The sequence below is a fragment of the Podarcis vaucheri genome (assembly GCF_965113315.1).
Source record: "Podarcis vaucheri genome assembly, chromosome: 3".
In the NCBI taxonomy this organism is placed as follows: domain Eukaryota; kingdom Metazoa; phylum Chordata; class Lepidosauria; order Squamata; family Lacertidae; genus Podarcis; species Podarcis vaucheri.
In genome coordinates, this window is record NC_138761.1 from 74,093,707 (window position 1) to 74,113,373 (window position 19,667).

The 19,667-nt window shown below is 41.1% G+C and overlaps 2 protein-coding genes across 5 annotated transcripts in view; one reads left to right on the top strand and one right to left on the bottom strand.

Moving 5' to 3' along the window:
- FIG4 (FIG4 phosphoinositide 5-phosphatase) overlaps positions 1–8,134 on the bottom strand; it is a 58,551-nt gene extending 50,417 nt beyond the window's left edge. Inside the window, exons 1-2 of the mRNA XM_082216771.1 lie at positions 7,836–8,134; positions 339–437 (exon numbers count right to left, since the gene is read on the bottom strand). Of these exons, the coding sequence (XP_082072897.1) occupies positions 339–437; positions 7,836–7,898 (162 nt within the window). The 5' untranslated portion in view covers positions 7,899–8,134. The remainder of the gene's footprint in view (positions 1–338; positions 438–7,835) is intronic.
- A 136-nt stretch (positions 8,135–8,270) lies between these two features.
- The window catches only part of AK9 (adenylate kinase 9), a 61,996-nt gene continuing 50,599 nt past the window's right edge, over positions 8,271–19,667 (top strand). Inside the window, exons 1-6 of one of the 4 annotated variants that reach the window (XM_082216767.1) lie at positions 8,271–8,385; positions 9,644–9,768; positions 13,511–13,574; positions 16,449–16,501; positions 16,958–17,054; positions 18,331–18,443. In XM_082216767.1, the coding sequence (XP_082072893.1) occupies positions 9,649–9,768; positions 13,511–13,574; positions 16,449–16,501; positions 16,958–17,054; positions 18,331–18,443 (447 nt within the window). In that variant the 5' untranslated portion in view covers positions 8,271–8,385; positions 9,644–9,648. Of the gene's footprint in view, positions 8,386–8,653; positions 9,067–9,643; positions 9,769–13,510; positions 13,575–16,448; positions 16,502–16,957; positions 17,055–18,330; positions 18,444–19,667 lie in introns of those variants that run through there. The other 3 variants (XM_082216766.1, XM_082216768.1, XM_082216769.1) reach the window with 3 other exon arrangements.

Below are 19,667 nucleotides of genomic sequence, written 5' to 3' on the forward strand. Positions count from 1 at the left end.
CAATTGTAAATCTTTGAAGACACTGGTAGAGTTGGAATAACTCTTACAGCATGTAGTTGATAATAAGATATATAGAGTACGTGATATTAGAACTTTATTTGATACTTACCAAAGAAATGGAGGGAAGTCAGAGGCACGATAGAGCCTAAGTTAAATATGTAACCTATATACAGGTATGTGTAATTTATGAATGTATGTATGTGTACTGAAAATCAATAAAATTTTAGTTTGCAAAAAAAAGTAAAGGGACCATCTGAATAGCTTCATTTCCACTTGAATTCAAAATATTTGATTATTAATACTGCTTGCTATAATGTCTCAAATTGTGATGTACTCACCCTGTCATCAATAACAACTAAATCCTTTGGTTCGGTGCGATCAATTTTCAAGACACGATATTTGGTTTCTGCATGATTGCTCCCAACAAGAAAATAACGCTTTGTAAAAAGAAGAAAAAATAAATAAGATTTCATACAAAGCTAATTAAACCAACATAACTATAGGCAAATAATTTTATTGCACCTTATTATAGCACAAGCTTTCACAGGTAAGAGCCTCCTTATTTAGGCCTTAATCAATATCCCACTTCAGCTATCATTTATCTTACTAATGCCAGAATGTTTGTATTATCATCCACATTACTTTGTGAATAGTGACTGTATCAATTTTAGATACATTTAAGCTTCAGCCTGTGCATTTTGCATTCCACTTTCCTCTGACCTCACTGCTTTCAAAATTCTATCCCACAAATACACACACACACACACACACACACACACGCAGTGGGTAATTGGATCTGACTGACAAGGCAAATCATTATCTGCCCCACCCACCACATTTGACAGGTGGGCTTGATTCTACAATGACATTGGGTAAACCATTTTTGCTTGCATGGTTTGAAATCAAGCTGTGTGGGTATAGTCTTCAAAGTGACAACAATCAGCTAATCATTGAGACTTGCAAAGCACTATGCACAAGGCTTCAGAAGCACCAACAGTCAACAAAAATCCACCCCTGCAATAGGATTTGTGGGTTTCCCCCCCTCTGCCCTCCAGCCCCCTGAATGCCCCCCAAATCTACTCTTTAAGGACCCCAGTTTCACAGATATTCTGGAGAGGTTATGCTAAGTGAGCGAAGGTCTGCCCACACTACAGCGGATCTCCCACATAGCCTTGCTCTTATTTTACTGTACAGTACAGTATTATCAAGGGACGCGGGTGGCGCTGTGGGTAAAACGTCAGCGCCTAGGACTTGCCGATTGCATGGTCGGCGGTTCGAATCCCTGCGGCGGGGTGAGCTCCCGTCGTTCGGTCCCAGCTCCTGCCAACCTAGCAGTTCGAAAGCACCCTTAAGTGCAAGTAGATAAATAGGGACCGCTGTATAGCGGGAAGGTAAACAGTGTTCTGTGTGCTGCTCTGGTGCCGGTTCGCCGGAGCAGCTTTGTCACGCTGGCCACGTGACCCGGAAGTGTCTGCGGACAGCACTGACTCCCGGCCTCTAGAGTGAGATGAGCGCACAACCCTAGAGTCTGTCAAGACTGGCCCGTACGGGCAGGGGTACCTTTACCTTTACCTTTTACAGTATTATCAATTGTTTTAATCTCCTTGCAAGCTGCTTTGGGGACTGCACAATTGAAAAACAACACGGAAACAAAATAATATTTTTTGTTATATGTTTGTTCAGCTGGATTTTTATCCCAATAAAGACTTAGAAATATTAAAACACATTCTAAGTCTTTATAATATACCGCAATGGGATAAAATGGTAAATCATTTCCCTTCTATCTTGTCTATAATAAAAATTACTCTGTTATCTTAATGGAGACAATTTTACATAGTACCTAGGTTTTTCTAGAAGAATGACTCAAGAGAGAAATGCATTTTTAAATGTTTGGCAACTATTCCAGGCAACCTTTAACCAGGCAAAATACCACAAGGATACCAAACAAATGTTCATTTTCTGAGCAAAACAATCTGAAGTACACATTACAAATCACTCTTTTAAAATATCCAGAGCAAATTGCAGTTATTTTTTGTAAATACAGTCATACCTTGGCTTACAGCCGCTTCAGGTTGCGGACCACCGAAACCCGGAAGTACCGAACGGGTTACTTCTGGGTTTCAGCGGTCGCGCATGTGCAGAAGACCAAATCGGTCTTTGCACATGCGCAGAAGCGCCGAATCGCAACCCGTGCAGACAGGGATTGCGAAAGCTGCGGGTTGCGAATGTGCATCCCGCACAGATCACGTTCACAACCCAAGTGTCCGCTGTACATATGTATATCAGGGGCAATTGCCATATCTCTGCATTTCCATCAAATCAAGCTTTGATGGATACCAAATTCCCCATTTTTGACACACCAAATGTTTAGTAAATGGCACTTACTATATTACTTATTTTTAATGCTTCCTGCCTTTGTCAAAGCTCGTGATCATAACCCAACCCAGTTGCAGCCTTAATCTCCATGCAAGGAGATAAAGATAGGAGACCAAGGAAAGCAGCAACAACAGTCACATTCCAATGACTCTTCAGTGAAGCATAGAGATCCTGCAAGCATCATGTGCAATACACTCTTCATATATATAAATGGTTTCAACTGTGTTAAATACAACACTTCTCTTTAGAAACAATATTCCTGTTAATGTTTCATGCACATCAAATACTGACATGCTAAGGAATAGCTACAGTATATCCCTCACAATAGTTTGCTTTACAGCTACACTGTACTGCATCTTGCATAAATATTATGTAGCCTTCTATCACAGAGAGAAAACTGTAATGATAATGCACCAATCTAATCAGTGTCCTTAAATTTTTACTTTCATCTAAAATTATAGTCAACATGAGTCAGCAATTGCCAGCCACCTTTCAAGATGCAGTTCAGCAATTGCTGAAGCCTAAAGGAGCGGATCAACCCAACATATTATTTATTAAGAGCAATTCACACTCATCCTCTCTGTTCCACCAAATTGAAAGGAAAAGTTTCTGTCTTCCAAGAGTACTGTACTATTTCTAATTGCTCAAGAACATTCCACTTGATTAACCTCCTTCTCAGCTCCATAGGCATTCTGCATACACAGACACACAAAGCTTCCAGCAAGCACCACCTTCCACATTCAGTGGAGAGTCAGAAGCTCTTTGCAAACCAAATAGATGTTGACATGCAGCTGGTCAACAGCACTGCAATGGAAAGGGGGAATCAAAAGCTTGCTTACAAGCAAGGAGCCCCAGTATGCTTGCAGTTGCTATAATTATCTCAGATTTACAAGTGGCTCTCTTTGCCTTGCTTTGCAAACATCTGAAATATACTTGAGAGAACTCTTGACAGTGTGATTATTTAAAACAGACTTCCTTTTCTACAGTGGGAATGTGTTGCTTTATAAAACCACCATTTGAACCGAAGGAAAGGGAAAGGTTCGCTGCTGCCTCATGCGAAACTAAGCATTCATGAGAAAAGATTTAGAGATTGTACAGTTGTATATTACAATTCCCCATTCTATAATCCCCAAGGCTATAAAAGCCACTGAAATAAATACAAAGGGGAAATGGAGCTGAATGCTTCTGCCTGGCACCTTTGTCTTGTAAGATTTATCTTTTAACTATGACCTGCAAGCTCTTCAAATCATTCTGAGGGGAGGGGGAAGCCACCTGACATCCATGCAGCTGATCCTATGCATGTTGACACAAATACGTATTTGCATTGGTAAACGTAACAGATTAGGAAGCAAAAGATAACTTCTAATGTTTTGACTAATATGGACTGGGTTGCGGAGGCAGGGTCTAGAAAGTGGCATAATACAAGCTGCAGATCAGGTACAGCGAACCTGTGACCATCCACATGCTGCTGTACTCTATTTCCTTTCAAGCCCAGCCAGTGAGGTCAATGATTAATTATGATGGGAGTTGTAGTTCAATAATGTCTGAAGAGCCAAAGGTTCAATTGGCCCTGCTTTCAATGTATATGGTTCAAACCCTAGCATATCAAGTTAAAGAAGAAATCTTATGCCAAAAAGCTGGGGAAAACCTCTGCCTCTTATTAAAAAAAGCTGCTGCCAATCAGAAAAGACAATGTGGTACTAAGCTCTGGGAATATATAGTGAAATGCAGAGATAGGAATAATCTCATACATACAATGTATACATGGCAAATGAAAACCGAAAAGAAAATTTCCACATTGTGGAGTTCAAGGTTTCCATTTGTTTGTCCTTTTCCCCCTTCATTACCTTTTAAAAATGCCTCACAACTCTTGAATTCTCAATATGCTTCTAAGGAACCCAAATTTGTTTTGATTCATTCGTAATATTATCTTTCCCCACATTTGACCTTCTGAAGGAAAATATGGCTTGATTTTTATTGTGGTTGATAATGCACATACCATGAACTGCTACAATTTATTGCATGTTGTAAAATAGCCTAAGTGTTTTGTAAATATTATTGTCATAGAGAGAGAATACTGGACAGGAAGCACAGTTCCTTATCACAAACCAGAAAAGGTGAAAATCTGCAACAGGTATTTTTCCATTTTGTAAATAGCAGTAGGGTGGGTCTCAATCAGGAATGAAGAGCTGGGAAGTTTTTGAAAAACTCTTTCTCCCTATGTTGTTTCCCAGTGAAAATAATCACCCTAAAGCTGTGTTAGGGGAAATACTATAAGGTACACAGGTGGTGCTGTGGTCTTCTAAACGACTGATTCTCTTGGGCTTGCTGTTTGGAAGGTTGGTGGTTCAAATCAGCAAGATGGTGGTGAGCTCCCGTTGCTCTGTCCCAGATTCTGCCAACCTAGCATTTCAAAAGCACACTAGTGCAACTAGATAAATAGGTACCGCTGCGGTGGGAAGGTAAATGGCATTTCCATATGCTCTGGCTTCCATCACGGCATTCCGTTGCGCCAGAAGTGGTTTAGTCATGCTAGCCACATGACCCAGAAAGCTGTCTGTGGACAAACACTGGCTCCCTTGGCCTGAAGCGAGATGAGCACCACACCCCATAGTTGCCTTTGACTGGACTTAACCGTCCAGGGGTCCTTTATCTTTTTACCTTAGGAGAAATATATATGTAAATAGCCAAAAACTGCAAAAAATTTAGCAGGGGCAATTAGAATAAGATCTGTTATTTGATTATTGATGTAAACCTCCATAATGTAATTTTATATAATTAAGTTTTTACCTCTATTTCAGTACATTGTATTTTATTTTATTGCTATGGATAGTGGCTGATGCAAATAAAGATTATTATTATATGTATATAGCTTGGAAACATACATTCTCCATTGTCTAGTGAACTTATGAACAATCTCAGTTGGATTCTGTGTAGACAAGTCTTGGGGTGAGATATCAGGAGCAATTCTCAAATGCAGGCAAAGCCTATACTATTCAGATAAACAATTTAGGAGAGATAAGATGAGGACCTCTTTAAAATACCCATAATCTGTCAGATACAAGAGCAGGGTACATATCAAATTGTATACAGTGCGTGTGTGTGTGTGTGCGCGCGCACACACACACACAACACAGTAAAACCTGCCATGGACAAATAAAAAGGCAGTCAAAATCAGAGCAATCATATTTACGCAATGACTACCTTAAAACCTTTTTAAATGTCTGGGCAAATAGATACATTGGTATTACCACAGGTGCCCCATCACACCCATTCTGTATTTGTAAGAACTTGGTAATTTAGTGTGGCAGCACCTACACCTTGGGCCTCCCTGCCTATTGAAATAAAGCAGGCACCACTGTACTCTTTTTGGCATCTGCTAAAAACATTCCTGTTTAAACAAACATACCCAGATGCTTAGAAAGTTCAGCTAATCTGCTTCAGTATTTTAACTTCTGTATGTTTTAAAGTAGGGTTGTATTTTTCTTTTCTTGATTTTACTATTTTAATCCTTTTGCAAACCACTTTTTACAATCAGTGTATAAATTTTATGAAATTAAATAAACAAATACATCTTGATCTGGCAAGAAAATAATAGCCATGTTGCTTCCAGTCAGACTTCTGAGGGGAGGGTGTTCCACATATGAGGTGCGACTGCAAATAAGTTTCTCTCTTGTGTTACTATGGTGAAACACAGCAAGAGCCACCTCAGAAGATCTTAAGACACAGCTGGGGTAGCAGAGAGAGAGGCTATCCTTTTGGTATTTCGGCCCAATGACATTTAGGGCTTCACAGATAAACACCAGCACCTTAAATTTATTTATCAAACAAATAGGCAGCCAATAAAACTAGAGGCTATATATGTTATGGAGAAATGAAACTTTTTTAAAAAATAGAAAACATACATCTGAGTATATAATTAATAGATGACAGAATTAAAGGACTAGCAGTAAATGTAACTCTTCAATAATAAATTATCACCATTCATAATAAGCAGCAATCCTACCCATGCTCATTTGAAAGAGCCCATTGAACTCAGTTTGACTTGCATCTGAGTAAATATGTCTAGAAGTGGGTCACAGTGTAAATGTCACAGGCCTGAATCACACAACATGCTAAGCCAAATTTAGTGGTCACTTGGCTCCCGTGGTCTTTTTTGCTGCTTTGCTACACTGAGCTAAGCCAAGAAACATCGGCAAAAGATTAATGAATCCTACACACACTTAACTGAGAACACAGTAGGACTTGCATCCAGGTAAACATATTACATTATCTTTTAGTTTCTCATATTATACTAAATTTAAGGTTTGGTAACCAGGCTGCTTGCAAGAGGCAAAGGCACAGCGCTGAGGAGTTGAAGTACCTCTACTTCAATGTGGCATAACAATTGAAGACCATGTTTCATCAAACAAGCAATATTTAGCTCCTTCTACAGAATCCCCGCGATGGGGTGAGCTCCTGTTGCACAGTCCTTGCTCCTGCCAACCTAGTGGTTCAAAAGCACATGAAGTGCAAATACTGTAGATAAATAGGTACTGCTCCAGCGGGAAGGTAAATGGCATTTCCATGCGCTGCTCTGGTTCACCAGAAGTGGCTTAGTCATGCTGGCCACATGCTGGCCAGCTGTATGCCGGCTCCCTTGGCCAATAAAACAAGATGAGCGCCGCAACCCCAGAGTCGGTCACAACTGGACCTAATGGTCAGGGGTCCCTTTACCTTTTTTACAGACAGGGCAGCCTCACCCTACAATTTGGGTAAAATTATGAGGTGTTTCATTTCTTTGAACAAAATCAGCACCTAACTCAGTTTACTAACATAGTTGCAGATTCCACTTGCAGAGTCTAAGTGTGGAATGATTCTGTTCAGTATTTCAGCTAGCCACAACTTCTTCCAGAATCCTTCATTCCCTTCTACAGCAATCAGCACTCCATACCCTTTAATATTGCTCAGCCATCACTGGGCCGTTGTAGGGGTCTGCTCTGAGGTTTTTGCCCCCTCAACAGTGTTGCTTGATTATTCTATGGTCCAAACAGTATGGCCCCTTATCAGTCTGTTCCTATGCATGTTTATTCAGAAAAATCCCATCCAGTTCATTAGGAGTCACTCCCCTCTAAACCATGAGCACATCTTAGGGGAGTGGTGAAACATTAGTGGCCCTCTAGGTGTCACTGGAATTCAGCTCCCATCATCCATCACCTATCACTGGCAAAGGTTGATGGGAGCTCCAACAAGATCTGGAGAGCCAAGGTTTACCCACTCCTGGTCCAGGCAGCAAGCCCTAGAGAGCACAGTGGGGCTCGTGAGTAAACATCCATAGGATTAGGCTGTAAACTGGGCTCAGAAAGTTTAGGCTGGATCATCAGCAGTGGCATTCCCCGCTTCCCAACGCAGCACTTACAGCTTCCCAGTCATCAGTCAAGCAGTGGGAGAGAATAGCGGGCGCTGCGGGGGTTACTTACAGCTCTAGTCTCGTACAGCACCAGCTTCTGCACAGAGCTAATGATTGGAGCCGCCACAGGCATGATGACAGCAGGGGAGAGGGCCGCACTCAGTCAGCGGCGAACCCCTTCTCGGGCGCCCCTTCCTTCTTTTGAGGGAAGCTCTGCTCCCAGAAACCCCGAGGTTACCGAGTGGGGATAGGAGTCCATGAACCCCGAACCCTTTCCCCCTCTCGCTCCACTGAACCAGCAAGAACCCCCCACCAGCCCCCTCGCTAAGGGGGGTAACAGGTAGAAGGAGCGGGGACTCTCCAAAACACCAGGAAGTAACCCGTCCCGCCTACATCCTGCGCAGGCGCAGGAGAGTGACAGCCGAAGACAGCGCAAGTTCACGTGACTGCCTCTGCCGACGCCATTTTACATTCGGGAACAAAGCCCGTTCTGCCAGGACTGCGTATATCGTTGTTCTCGGTGGAAGAAGGGCGCCGTTTGTGTTGTCCAGCGCTTTATTGATGGTTGCAGTGCTAAGCACACTCCGTTAGGAGTGTTCCGTGGTCACAACTTTCAGAGGGTGAGCCGTGCTGGCACCTTTAAGACCAGCAGGTTACTTCTTGTCTCCAAAGGACAGGTGGTGCCTGGCCTCTGTCACAAGAGCCTCACAATTATGGCACCAGCTTTCGCGGACCGGAGTCTCGTGGCACCTTAAAGACTAATAAATTTATTAGGGCGTAAGGTTTCGCGGATTCAACCCGCTTCGTCAGATGCTGACCGTACTCATGCGTACTTGGGAGTTAGCACCACGGAGTTCAGCGCCACTTACTCCTGAGAGCTTGTAGGCGAACCCCGTTAAGGGCCGACACGATCAGAAAAGGCTCCATTCCCCCCCCCCCCCGCAACGGCTCTCAGTTCTTCTACAGAGAAACCGTTAATTTCGAAACTCTCGAAGGCGACTCCAACTGCCGCTCACCCAGCCGCCGAACGCTCTGGCAGCTGAGCGTGGCCGTTGGCCCTCTGAGAAGAGACCGGTTGGTGGTGCCCTTTTAAAAACTACTCGGCCTCGTGCCCTCATCGCGCTCGTTGATTGGGCGAAGGGAGCGGGGGCGGTTCCAAGAGAACGGCGAGGCTGGTCGCGGTCGCCACGGTTACAGGGAAACAGCAATCTCGGCGGATCAGTGGTAGCCTATCGCGCGCCGCTTCAATGTGGGCTGCCACCAAAAAGAAGCAGAGGGACACAGTTTGGTCAAGTCACGCAGTAAGTGCTCCTCATATCGTTTCATCCGGTGCTGGCCGGAGCCAGACTCTCTCGTGCCGCTGTGTAGTCAGGGTTTCTTAACAATACCATATGGTTTCTTTTTCATAGATGCTACTACATTTCTTATACTGTACCGACTTTCTGCCTTTGCACTCAGGGTTCGCAGTTTTGAAAACAATCTAAATTTACAGTTTAAAGCTAACATTTTGTAGCATAAAGGATGGTTTCTGGACTGGGAAACCTACCTACAGTGGTACCTCGGGTTAAGTAGTTAATTCGTTCCAGAGGTCCGTTCTTAACCTGGAACTGTTCTTAACCTGAAGCACCACTTTAGCTAATGGGGCCTCCTGCTGCCGCCACGCCGCCGGAGCCCGATTTCTGTTCTTATCCTGAAGCAAAGTTCTTAACCTGAAGCACTATTTCTAGGTTAGCAGAGTGTGTAACCTGAAGCGTATGTAGCCCAAGGTACCACTTGGTTTTTGCCAAAGGGTATTGTGATGTAGGGCTTGTCAGTAAATTGGTTTTTCTTGCAAGTAATAGTGATATTGATATTGAACACATTTTTCTCCTAATGTAGGCTTAATGATGACATCTCAACAGGAGGAGCAACCTTATCCCTTTGTAGATATATATGATGAAGACGAAGCTGACAGAGTCTTTCTGACATCTAAGCCCACCTGTTTCGCCATCCTTGGGAAACCCGTAAGAATTTCCAGTTTGATTAAACTGGCATTTTGAACAATATAACTTGATGCACAATCCTATACATGTTTATTCAGAAGTAAACCCCACTGTGTCCAATGGGAGTGTACCTATAGGAAGTATATACACTTACCTAGAATTCATTGGCGGAGGAAGAGTAGTGCGGGGGGAGCGCACTTCCCCCTGCAGCGCGATCCCGCAGCTGTCCCCCCCCCCTGCAGGCGGCGTACCACTCCCCCAGGGTGAACGTCGCCTCCGCCTGCTCTCTGCCCCCCAGTGCTGGAGCATGAAGCTCTGTCACTGCTGGAATTAAGCCCCATTGAACTTAGTGGGATGAATGGAGTCCATCAAAGACTTTTCCTCCATATTGCTCAGTAACAATGGAAATGGCCTCTGCAGGATGACTTACCCACACCACTGTTGTAATATGTAGCATAAATTACATATCTTATTGTGCTTTTGTATTCTTTGCAGTGTTTCTGTGGTAGCCCTAACTTGCCATCAGAAATAGTTTGGGTTTCTCAAAAATAAGTCATGCTGGACCAATCTGATTTCTTTTTTTGATGGAATTACAAACTTGGTAGATCAGGAAACTACTGTGGACATAGTGTATCTTGATTTCAGTAAGGCTTTTGACAAAGTCGCCTATGATATTCTTGTGAGGAAGCTGGTAAAATGTGCACTGAACGAGGTAACTATTAGGTGGATTTGTAGCTGGTTGACTTTCCAAACCCAAAGAGTACTCATTAATGGTTCTTTATCATCCTGGGAAAAAGTGACAAGTGAGGTGCCACAGGGTTCTGTCCTGGGCCCATTCTTGTTCAACATCTTTATAAAGGACTTGGATGAAGGAATTCAGGGGATTCTCATCAGATTTGCAGATGACACCAAACTGGGAGGGGCAGCTAATGCCACAGAAAACAAAATCAGAATTAACAGATTGGAGAAATGGGCACAAGCTAACAAAATGAATTTCAATAGGGACAAATGTAAGGTTCTGCACTTAGGCAGGAATAACCAGATGCACAAATATAGGATGGGGGACACCTGGTTTACCAGCAGTACGTGTGAAAAGGATCTAGGGGTCTTGCATAACATGAGTCAACAGTATGATGCAGCAGCAAAAAAAAGCTGACACTTTTCTAGGCTTCATCAACAGAAGTATAGTGTCCAGTTCAAGGGAAGTAATAGTACCACTCTATTCTGCCTTGGTCAGACCACACCTGGAACACGGTGTCCAATTCGGGCACCACAACTTAATAAGTATGTTGACAAACTGAAACGTGTGCAGAGGAGGGCAGCCAAGATGATCAAGGGTCTTGAAACTAACCCTTATGAGAAATTCTTGAAGGAGCTGGGTATGTTTAGCCTGGAAAAGAGGAGACTGAGAGGAGATATAGCCATCTTCAAATATCTTAAGGATTGTCACATGGAGGAGGGAGGATGCTTGTTTTCTCCTGCTCTGGAGGGTAGGATTTGAGGCAATTGCTTCAAGTTACAAGAAAGGAGATTATGACTAAACATTCAGAAAAACTTTCTAACAGTAAGAGCTATTCAGCAGTGGAGCAGACTCCCATAAGAGGTGGTGGAGTCTCCTTCCTTGAAGGTATTTAAGCAGAGGCTGGATAGCCATCTGCCATGGATGCTTTAGCTGAGATTCCTGCATTGCAGGTGGCTGGACTAGATGACCCTTGGGTCCCTTCCAACTCGAAGAGTCTAAGAAGGGTGACATGATGTGCTCTGTTGCACACTATGGTGACAATATGGAGAAGCCACTACCTAGAGGTGATTCCATGTACAGTAATTAAAGTAATACATGGTTGATCTTTAGTTCTAAGTAAGGATGTTGAGCATCACAGTCTCATCTGAAACCATTGACTGTAAAAGCAATAACTTCCAAATGAGCATATTTATATTCTCAGATATGAATCTTGAGAATACACCCATTTCAGTGAGATTTATTTCTAAATCTCAGTGATAAGATCAGGCTGACTGGAGCTCCAGTCCTTCCAAGCCCTAAGCAGATCCTTTACCACTGACTAAATTAGCTTCATTAGAAGTTTATAATGAATATGTTATTGTGAAGCTTGGTGTTGAGATATCTCAAAGCTAAATATATTGGATGTGATTCAGCAAATCCAGCATTGTGCACATTGCCAAAATGTTAGTGTCTGTTTTGAGTAGTGCCGGATCTGCACACAACAAAGAACTTTTTCAGTTAAACGTGTTGCAACATTTATGAGAAATTGGGTTAGCAAAAACAGAACTCCACAGTGCCATCTGGTGTCACAGTGTTAGAATGTATAAAGAATGCATATAAGACGCTTTTTCTTTGGCAATGTAGCTGAGTCCTAGATTTCTCTCAAAAGTCTCTTCACTGAGTTTCAGGGTGCATTTTGTCAAAACAGATCAAGAAGGTAAAGCAGCAGTTGTACATTTGATGCACTTACTTCTATGTGATAGGCACAATCCAGGAAAAGTTAAGGAACCCACCATGCTTATTAAAAACCGGAGCCACCGTGTTTTTTTAGCCCCTGCAGCCCTGAGCCTGGCTTCTTGTTACAGCTGCTCTTCAATGGGCACTCATGCAACAAATACTGATTTCCTGACTGGTAGTTTGTCCCTCCCCCATTCTTTTGGTCTCCCCCATTCTTTTGGTCCCCCTTCAATTCTGTCCAAATTTAAATCTTGTTGAAATATACAAGCTGTTCGTTATTTCTGCAGCTATTCATGTAAACAATTACCGTATTTTTTGCTCTATAAGACTCACTTTTTCCCTCCTAAAAAGTAAGGGAAAACGTGTGTGCGTCTTATGGAGCGAATGCAGGAAGCCAGAACAGCAAGAGGGATTGCTGCTTTCACTGCGCAGCGATCCCTCTTGCTATTCTGGCTTCTGAGATTCAGAATATTTTTTTTCTTGTTTTCCTCCTCCAAAAACTAGGTGCGTCTTGTGGTCTGGTGCATCTTATAGAGCGAAAAATACGGTATATTGTGTCTCGTTTTGTTTTGGTTTTTTTAAATTAAAACCTGTACTTTGCTTATAACTTGAAAAACTGTTCCTGAGAGAGGATGGATTATGTTGGCACAGGTGCCTAGCCAATCAGTGTGTTTTTTTCCCAGTGTTTCTACTTCAGATTATTTCCCTGAGCTCAATCCTGACCAGAAGATTGTATGTGTGACAACAGGCGGACTACAATTTCCAGAAAGGAGTAGCTCTTGCTTTTATGCATAAAACTATCCCCTAGGCACACATTTAAGTAGTAAGGTACAAGAACTAGCTGAGTTTATATACTATAATATTTTACACCACTACTGGTTTTAATGTAGTAGGAGAAATTTACTTTAGTTAACTTTATACCCCATCCAAGCCCAGCATGGAACCTTAATTGTAAATATGTTTATCACATAGGAGGTAGAATCTAATCACTTCAGTTACTTTGGTTTTCCAGGGCTAGCAAGTTTAAAATGTCAAATATGTTTTTGCTGTGAAAGTAAGCAAGGAACAGAAGGTACAGTTTTAAGTTTAGTATAAAAATGGAAGCTATGGAATATATTCTATCAGATACAGGGATGAAAAATATGATTTCTGGCTTGCACATTTCAAATCCATAAATACAGGTCTATAATAAAAATTAGGCTTTTAGTCTTTGTCTTTCCATTATATTATGTTACATTTGAAGCACTGCAGGGATTATTCTAGTTTTAAACAATACTTCTTATGTTTATTTATCTTCTTTTTCAGAGTGTTGGGAAGAAAACATTAGCTAAAAAATTAGCCCAGATCTGGAAATGCACACTCATAGATGGTAAATATAAGCAATATTATGTTAGACAATATGTCACTTATTAGATTTTTTTTAATGATTTTTGAAATTACATGTGTCAGTCAGATTAATGAAGCAATATGCATCTTTCCCATTGTTTTCAGAAGTTAAGAACTTTAATAGTAAAAGGGAACTAATAATAATAATAATATAATTTTTAAAAATGCTGCCTTCATGCCCTGCTTGCCAGCTTTTATAAGAGTGTTGGAAACAAAATGTGTTAAATGGGTATTTAGTCTGGTTCAGCAAAGTTCATTTATTCTTATGGTCTTGTTTGTTCAGAGTTGCAGGAGCGTCTTTCATTTATTGTATGCAATGTACACTTTTTAACCCCCCTTTTACATTTTGGTCACGGGCAAATTTTACTTCAGTTATATAGCACTTCAGTTTTCCTTCAATTATATAGAAGCCAATAAGGGAGAGTCAGACCGGTTCAGAATTTTTTTTAGATATTAAGTTTCAGGATCATAGTTGAAAAGGTGAACCTGATATTGGTCTGGAAATGCTAGAAGAAAACTTTGAAATACTGAAAAAGATAATACGTACAAGATAAAACCTTCTTTACATTTTTTTTTAAGGAGGCTTAGATAAGAAACAATATCCTTTCAGCCTCACCTAAAGTGCAGGTCACAATCTAGAGCTGCATGTTGTAGCCCCAACTTCTGCCCCCCCCCCACTCCCGTTCAGCACGTCACCCTCCATCTAGTCACACACCTTTCCCCTCTTGCTAGGTGAAACAAGGACAATCTCATTTTACCTTCAGCGGGCAGAAAAAGATTGGTGGCTGAATTGAATCAGGAGGCATAGCTACCACAGTAACATCTTTTACGGCTGTGAAGTGATTTAAAGGGGATACAGGTTCTCTCTGAGGTTCAAACTGAAAACCTCATTGCCACTTCAGCTACCTGTTCTTTTTCTTCTTTCAATTTTAAGTTCTTCCGCAAGTTCATTCTGCCCCTCAGAAACAAACCATAGTTCCCCAGGTTATCTGATTTCCTTGGGAGCTGTTACTTTGCTTAAATTTGCAAGAATGAACACAGCAGGGCAGTGATTGAATTCTCACTTGCTTGCTTGGGACTGATCTGGCATCAGCAGGATTCTGAGTAAAAGGCTGAGAAGGCAACAGAGGTTTACCTGTTTGTTTCAGAAATAAGTGCTTCTCTGAAATTCTACCCTTGGTGAAAAATTACAGTCATTTCCAAAGAATCAAATATATTTGCAAGACTAGAATCTCTCAACTTTTAAACCACACTATAAGTTTTCATTAAATCTGCGCGTAACTTATTTTAACTTAGTTCTTTGTAATTAACTGTCCGTTTACAAATCTTGGTGTTCTTGGATTTCATTACTTAGAAAAACATGGGAGCCCTCTGGTGGATAAAACCACACTTCATGATGCAGGATATCTATAATTAGAATATTTCACCTTTTTAAAACTAATTGTCAGCTTGCATAGCTACTTTGAAGATCAGAGAACAGGAGGGGAGGAAAAAGTGCTTTCCCCTTTCTTCTGCTACTGTTTTCTTGATATAAATGCTGCTTTCTGAAGCCAACATTGGCAGAGGGTGCCTTTTAACTTTGAAAATCCCTAATAAGTCAATGCTTTTATTAGGCCAATGAAAACATCACAAAACTCTTAATCAGATTGAGGATTAAGTGGCTATGTTTAGATTCTAGTAAATCTACAGCATGAAGATAAATTAGTTATTAGTTATTGAGCCAGTGTGGTGTAGTGGTTAAGAGCGGTAGTCTCGTAACCTGGTGAATCGGGTTCGCGTCTCCGCTGCTCCACATGCAGTTGCTGGGTGACCTTGGGCCAGTCACACTTCTTTGAAGTCTCTCAGCCCCACTCACCTCACAGAGTGTTTGTTGTGGGGGAGGAAGGGAAAGGAGAATGTTAGCTGCTTTGAGACTCCTTAAAGGGAGTGAAAGGCGGGATATCAAATCCAAACTCTTCTTCTTCTATTTATGCAGCTGTGAATTCATGCAGTCTGCTTTGCTTTTTCTTTATTCTTTTTAAAATAATAATTGGTATCTGCATTAAAAAAATTGAGTCAGCCAACGGTTTAAACTTTTAAAAAAACACATGCCAAAATTCTCCTAACCCATGAAAAAAAATGCAAATTAAAATTAGAAATAAAAAATCCTAAACCGTACAAAGGTTGAAGATTTAGACAACAGCTCAATATACCTATACTGTTCCCGTCTCCAAAGGTCTTCTGTACAGGTTATTTTTAATTTTCGCACAGCGCATAAATTATGGGATTCATCAAGTTGCTTTAGAAGGAGAGAAGATAGATTCATGAAGGATAAGGGTATCAATGGCTATATATCTAGAATCAAAGACATTATGCCTCTGAATATCAGGTGCCGAGAAACAACATAATGAAAAGGCTGTTTATTTCATGTCCTGTTTGTGGGATTCTCATACACAATTGGTTGGTTGCTATGGCTGATCCATAAGGGCTCTTACATAGTCCTTCATCCTGTTTCCCAAACAGAATCAGCCATGTTCTCACAAGAGAGAAAAGACGGGGCTAGCAAAGACTACAGACACCAAAGAAAAGGCCCTCTATTGAGGCACATATAACTATTTAAGCATATACCTATCTTCCCATGTTGACATCATCTCCGTATTGTGAAATGCACATCTAGCAAAGGGATTGCATTTACATCCCACGGTGGAGGGGTAGTTAAAGAAGCGGGGTGTATCATGATCTGTATGATCATTCTACATTGTTGCTGTTTAATTACTATTTAAAGTAATCTAAACTCTGTTGTGTTGAATGTGCATATGCATCCAGAAGTCAACTCTAATAAATGGTAATCTCTTTCTCTATGATGTAACATTTTTAGCTTCAGAGCTTATTGATGAGAACATAACAGCAGAAACAGAATATGGAATCAAGGTAGAGCCCTTGTACTTTTTAATTGATTTATTGGGCATATTTTGTTTTTAAGGCTATGTTAGTGATGGTCCATTTCATCTCAGTGTTGCTTCAGTTAAAAAGAAGAAGTAAAAGATGTGGTGAAAGATGCCCTGAGTGGTGCAAGGGATCAGAGGGCCTGGCTGTTAACCAGAAGATGGGTGGTTTGAACCCACCCAGGGATGGCTGTGGGCAGGATTCTTGCATTGCAGGGGTGGGACTAGATGACCCTCAGAGTCCCTTCTATGATTGATTCTATGATTCTATGATTCTATGATTCTGGAGATTTTGTGGAGCTATTTTCAGAGTAAAAAAAGCCGGGCCAGATGTGTGAATAGTCTGAATGGTTATTAGGTAGCTGCCTATTTTAATGTGTGTTAATTATGTATTTTACTTTATGTATGCAGAATATGATGTTTTGTTTTGCTTTTTCTTTAGTGTAATGAATTGCTCTATCAAGGTCAAGCTATACCTGAAGACTTGATTATAAAGATGCTTATGAAAAAGATTGAATCTCCAGAGGTTTTTCACTTTGGTACTTCTTTTCTCCCCCAAATCCTTCTTTAAAGGCAGAATTGTGTATGATGGGGGTGGGGGGTCGATGTTAGTTACTTGGTAGCCCTGAACATAAGGTAACAAGGGAATGCATTTGCACATTATGCTTTGCTAGCAACAGTGCAACCTATGAACATATAAATATTATAAATCATCCCATAATTTTTATTTTTTATTAAAGGGATGCATAGCAATCCATTGTCTAATTATTTGAAATAAAGCAATATGGGCTTCTTCTCTTGGATTCCATCTCTTGGAAACCTTATAAATTGCAGTGCTTTGTCTCCCTGCATGAGAGTAATCTTTGGTAATATCGTAATCTTTGATAATATGGAGCCCTATGCAAGGCCAAAATTTAATGCCCCTAAATGGACCTTCTCAATTTTGCACCCCTATTGCTCAGCGCCCAGTGTGGGAGAACCGCCTATACCCCCTGTTCTGAACCGTAGGCCCAAAGGAAGGCCCGTTGGAGTGGTTGGGTGCAGGGATACCAAAGAAGGATGCCAAATACACCAGAATGGCCAGTTCTAGTGCTTTATTAAGAAGGTGTAGCAAAGCAGCGTGCCAGGTCTCCTAGCCTTTACAGACACAAGACAGACATTGCAGCAAGGAGATGACTTATACACACCCAAGCAAACATGCATACATTTTTTATACACAAAGCAGCATACATCATTTCAGCTGACTAGATGAGGATATATGTGACAAATACCCAAACTTTACAGATAGTTCCCTTTTCTGGTCTCAGAGCCCAGCCCCCAAGCCCACAGATAATGATAACATCAGAGCAAGCCAATTAGCTTATATCAAAGCAGGTGAACATAAACTTGCGCATATATATATACATATATATATATATATATAAGCTCATTGCTACAACAACTACCAATTAATTGTGGGGCTATCTTGACAACCAATATAGCCTTAGCAAAGCTTGTGGAACACACCGTCCTAAATCTGATGCTGGAGAAAGGTACACCACCTCCTTCATAGTCACACAGTATGCTCATAATCAGCCCCAGCACAGCCTTTTTTTGGCTAATTTAGTGTCACATAAAGCAAGATAACTGCATGATTGAACATTGATGTTCTCACACAAGATTTTTCTAGGACCCCCCCCATCCTTGTCAAACAACATCAGTTACACACTTATTATTCTGTAAAAGTGGTTGTAAAATTTGTATATTTTCGACTTTAAAACAACAACCCATTAAATAGTGTGTTTTTTAATGGGTGACGTGTGTTTTTTCCCATAGGTTATGTTCTCTGTGATTTTCCTTCTCTCTCTGAAGAACACATGAGTATACCAGAACAAATTGACGTAATTAGAAATGCAAAATTAAAACCAGATTTCCTGATTAATATTAAGGTAATGTCAGTTTTTATTATTTCTTAGTCAATCTACTACTTACTCTGCAAATGTGATTATACCTGTGGAGCGAAATATTTCAGATAATTCAACTAATTTTTAGTCACAGTGGATCCATTGAAATGAGTGAGCATCAGGACATTTTTTTAGCCAGAACTCACTGGAATTGAGTTCCAGCACCTCTTTTGTGAATTCTGGCACCCCTTTGATGCGTTCTGGCAGCTCTGTAGCATTGCAGTATGGTGGCACATCAGTTGGAGCTGTGTGACAACTTTGGCTGCGTGCTCCCCCCCCCCAAAAAAATAGTTAAACTACTTTAGGTGGGTGCTCCCCCTAAAAAAGCTACACCACCTCTTTTTCTAGGAAAAAAGCCCTGGTGAACATGACTAAGTTAGGTCCAGTTATTTCAGTGGACCTACTTTGCGTAAAAATTAGCTTAATACCAGGTTTCTAGTTGTTTCATTCAAAGGTTCTGGTTTCTCCCAAAGTTAACATTTTCTCTGGTGCCCATGGCACTTTCTCAACACTTCAAATGTGCCAAAAGGTTGGTGATCCCATGGTTAGTCATTTGAAGTTCCCCCTAGCAGCAGTTATGCTGACAATCACTTTAGCTTAGGGCAGAGGGGCTGGATGAACATTTTGCTGAATAAAGTGATCCACTGCCTGGTGACATTGAACCAAACAGTACTGAATTGGACTAGACCCTGTATAGGACTAGTGATGTGCATGTATGCAAAATCATCCCTTTTTACTGCTATCTGGAAACAGCTTCTGATTTCCCTTTTATTTTCTGAAGATGTTAATTTTACACTTTAATTTTAGTTGCAAGGTTAGTGCACAACCTTAAAAAATGTACAAAACTGTGAAGCTCTCTTTTAGCTTTACTAGGATGGAAGAGGACCTATCAAATACAATTTCCATGACAGATATGAAAGTTCTTGTTTCAGGATCCAGACCTGAAGGAGGTTAAGTGCAATAATGCCAGTCAAAGCTTTCAACAAAATAGCCTCGTATTTAAAGAAATTGTCCACCACTGCATTCCTCTTTTACATTTTTCTGCAGTGCTTGCTGTTCAGGGGGATATAATGATACAACTTGTATTATTATTATTGTACTGCAGTCTCCCCCATATGAGAGCAGCCAACTTATGAGTGTTCTCAAAACTCCAAGTCCTCATCTTTCCTTTAAAGAGGTTTTACTGAGTCCTAGTATTTGGGGGTTGGG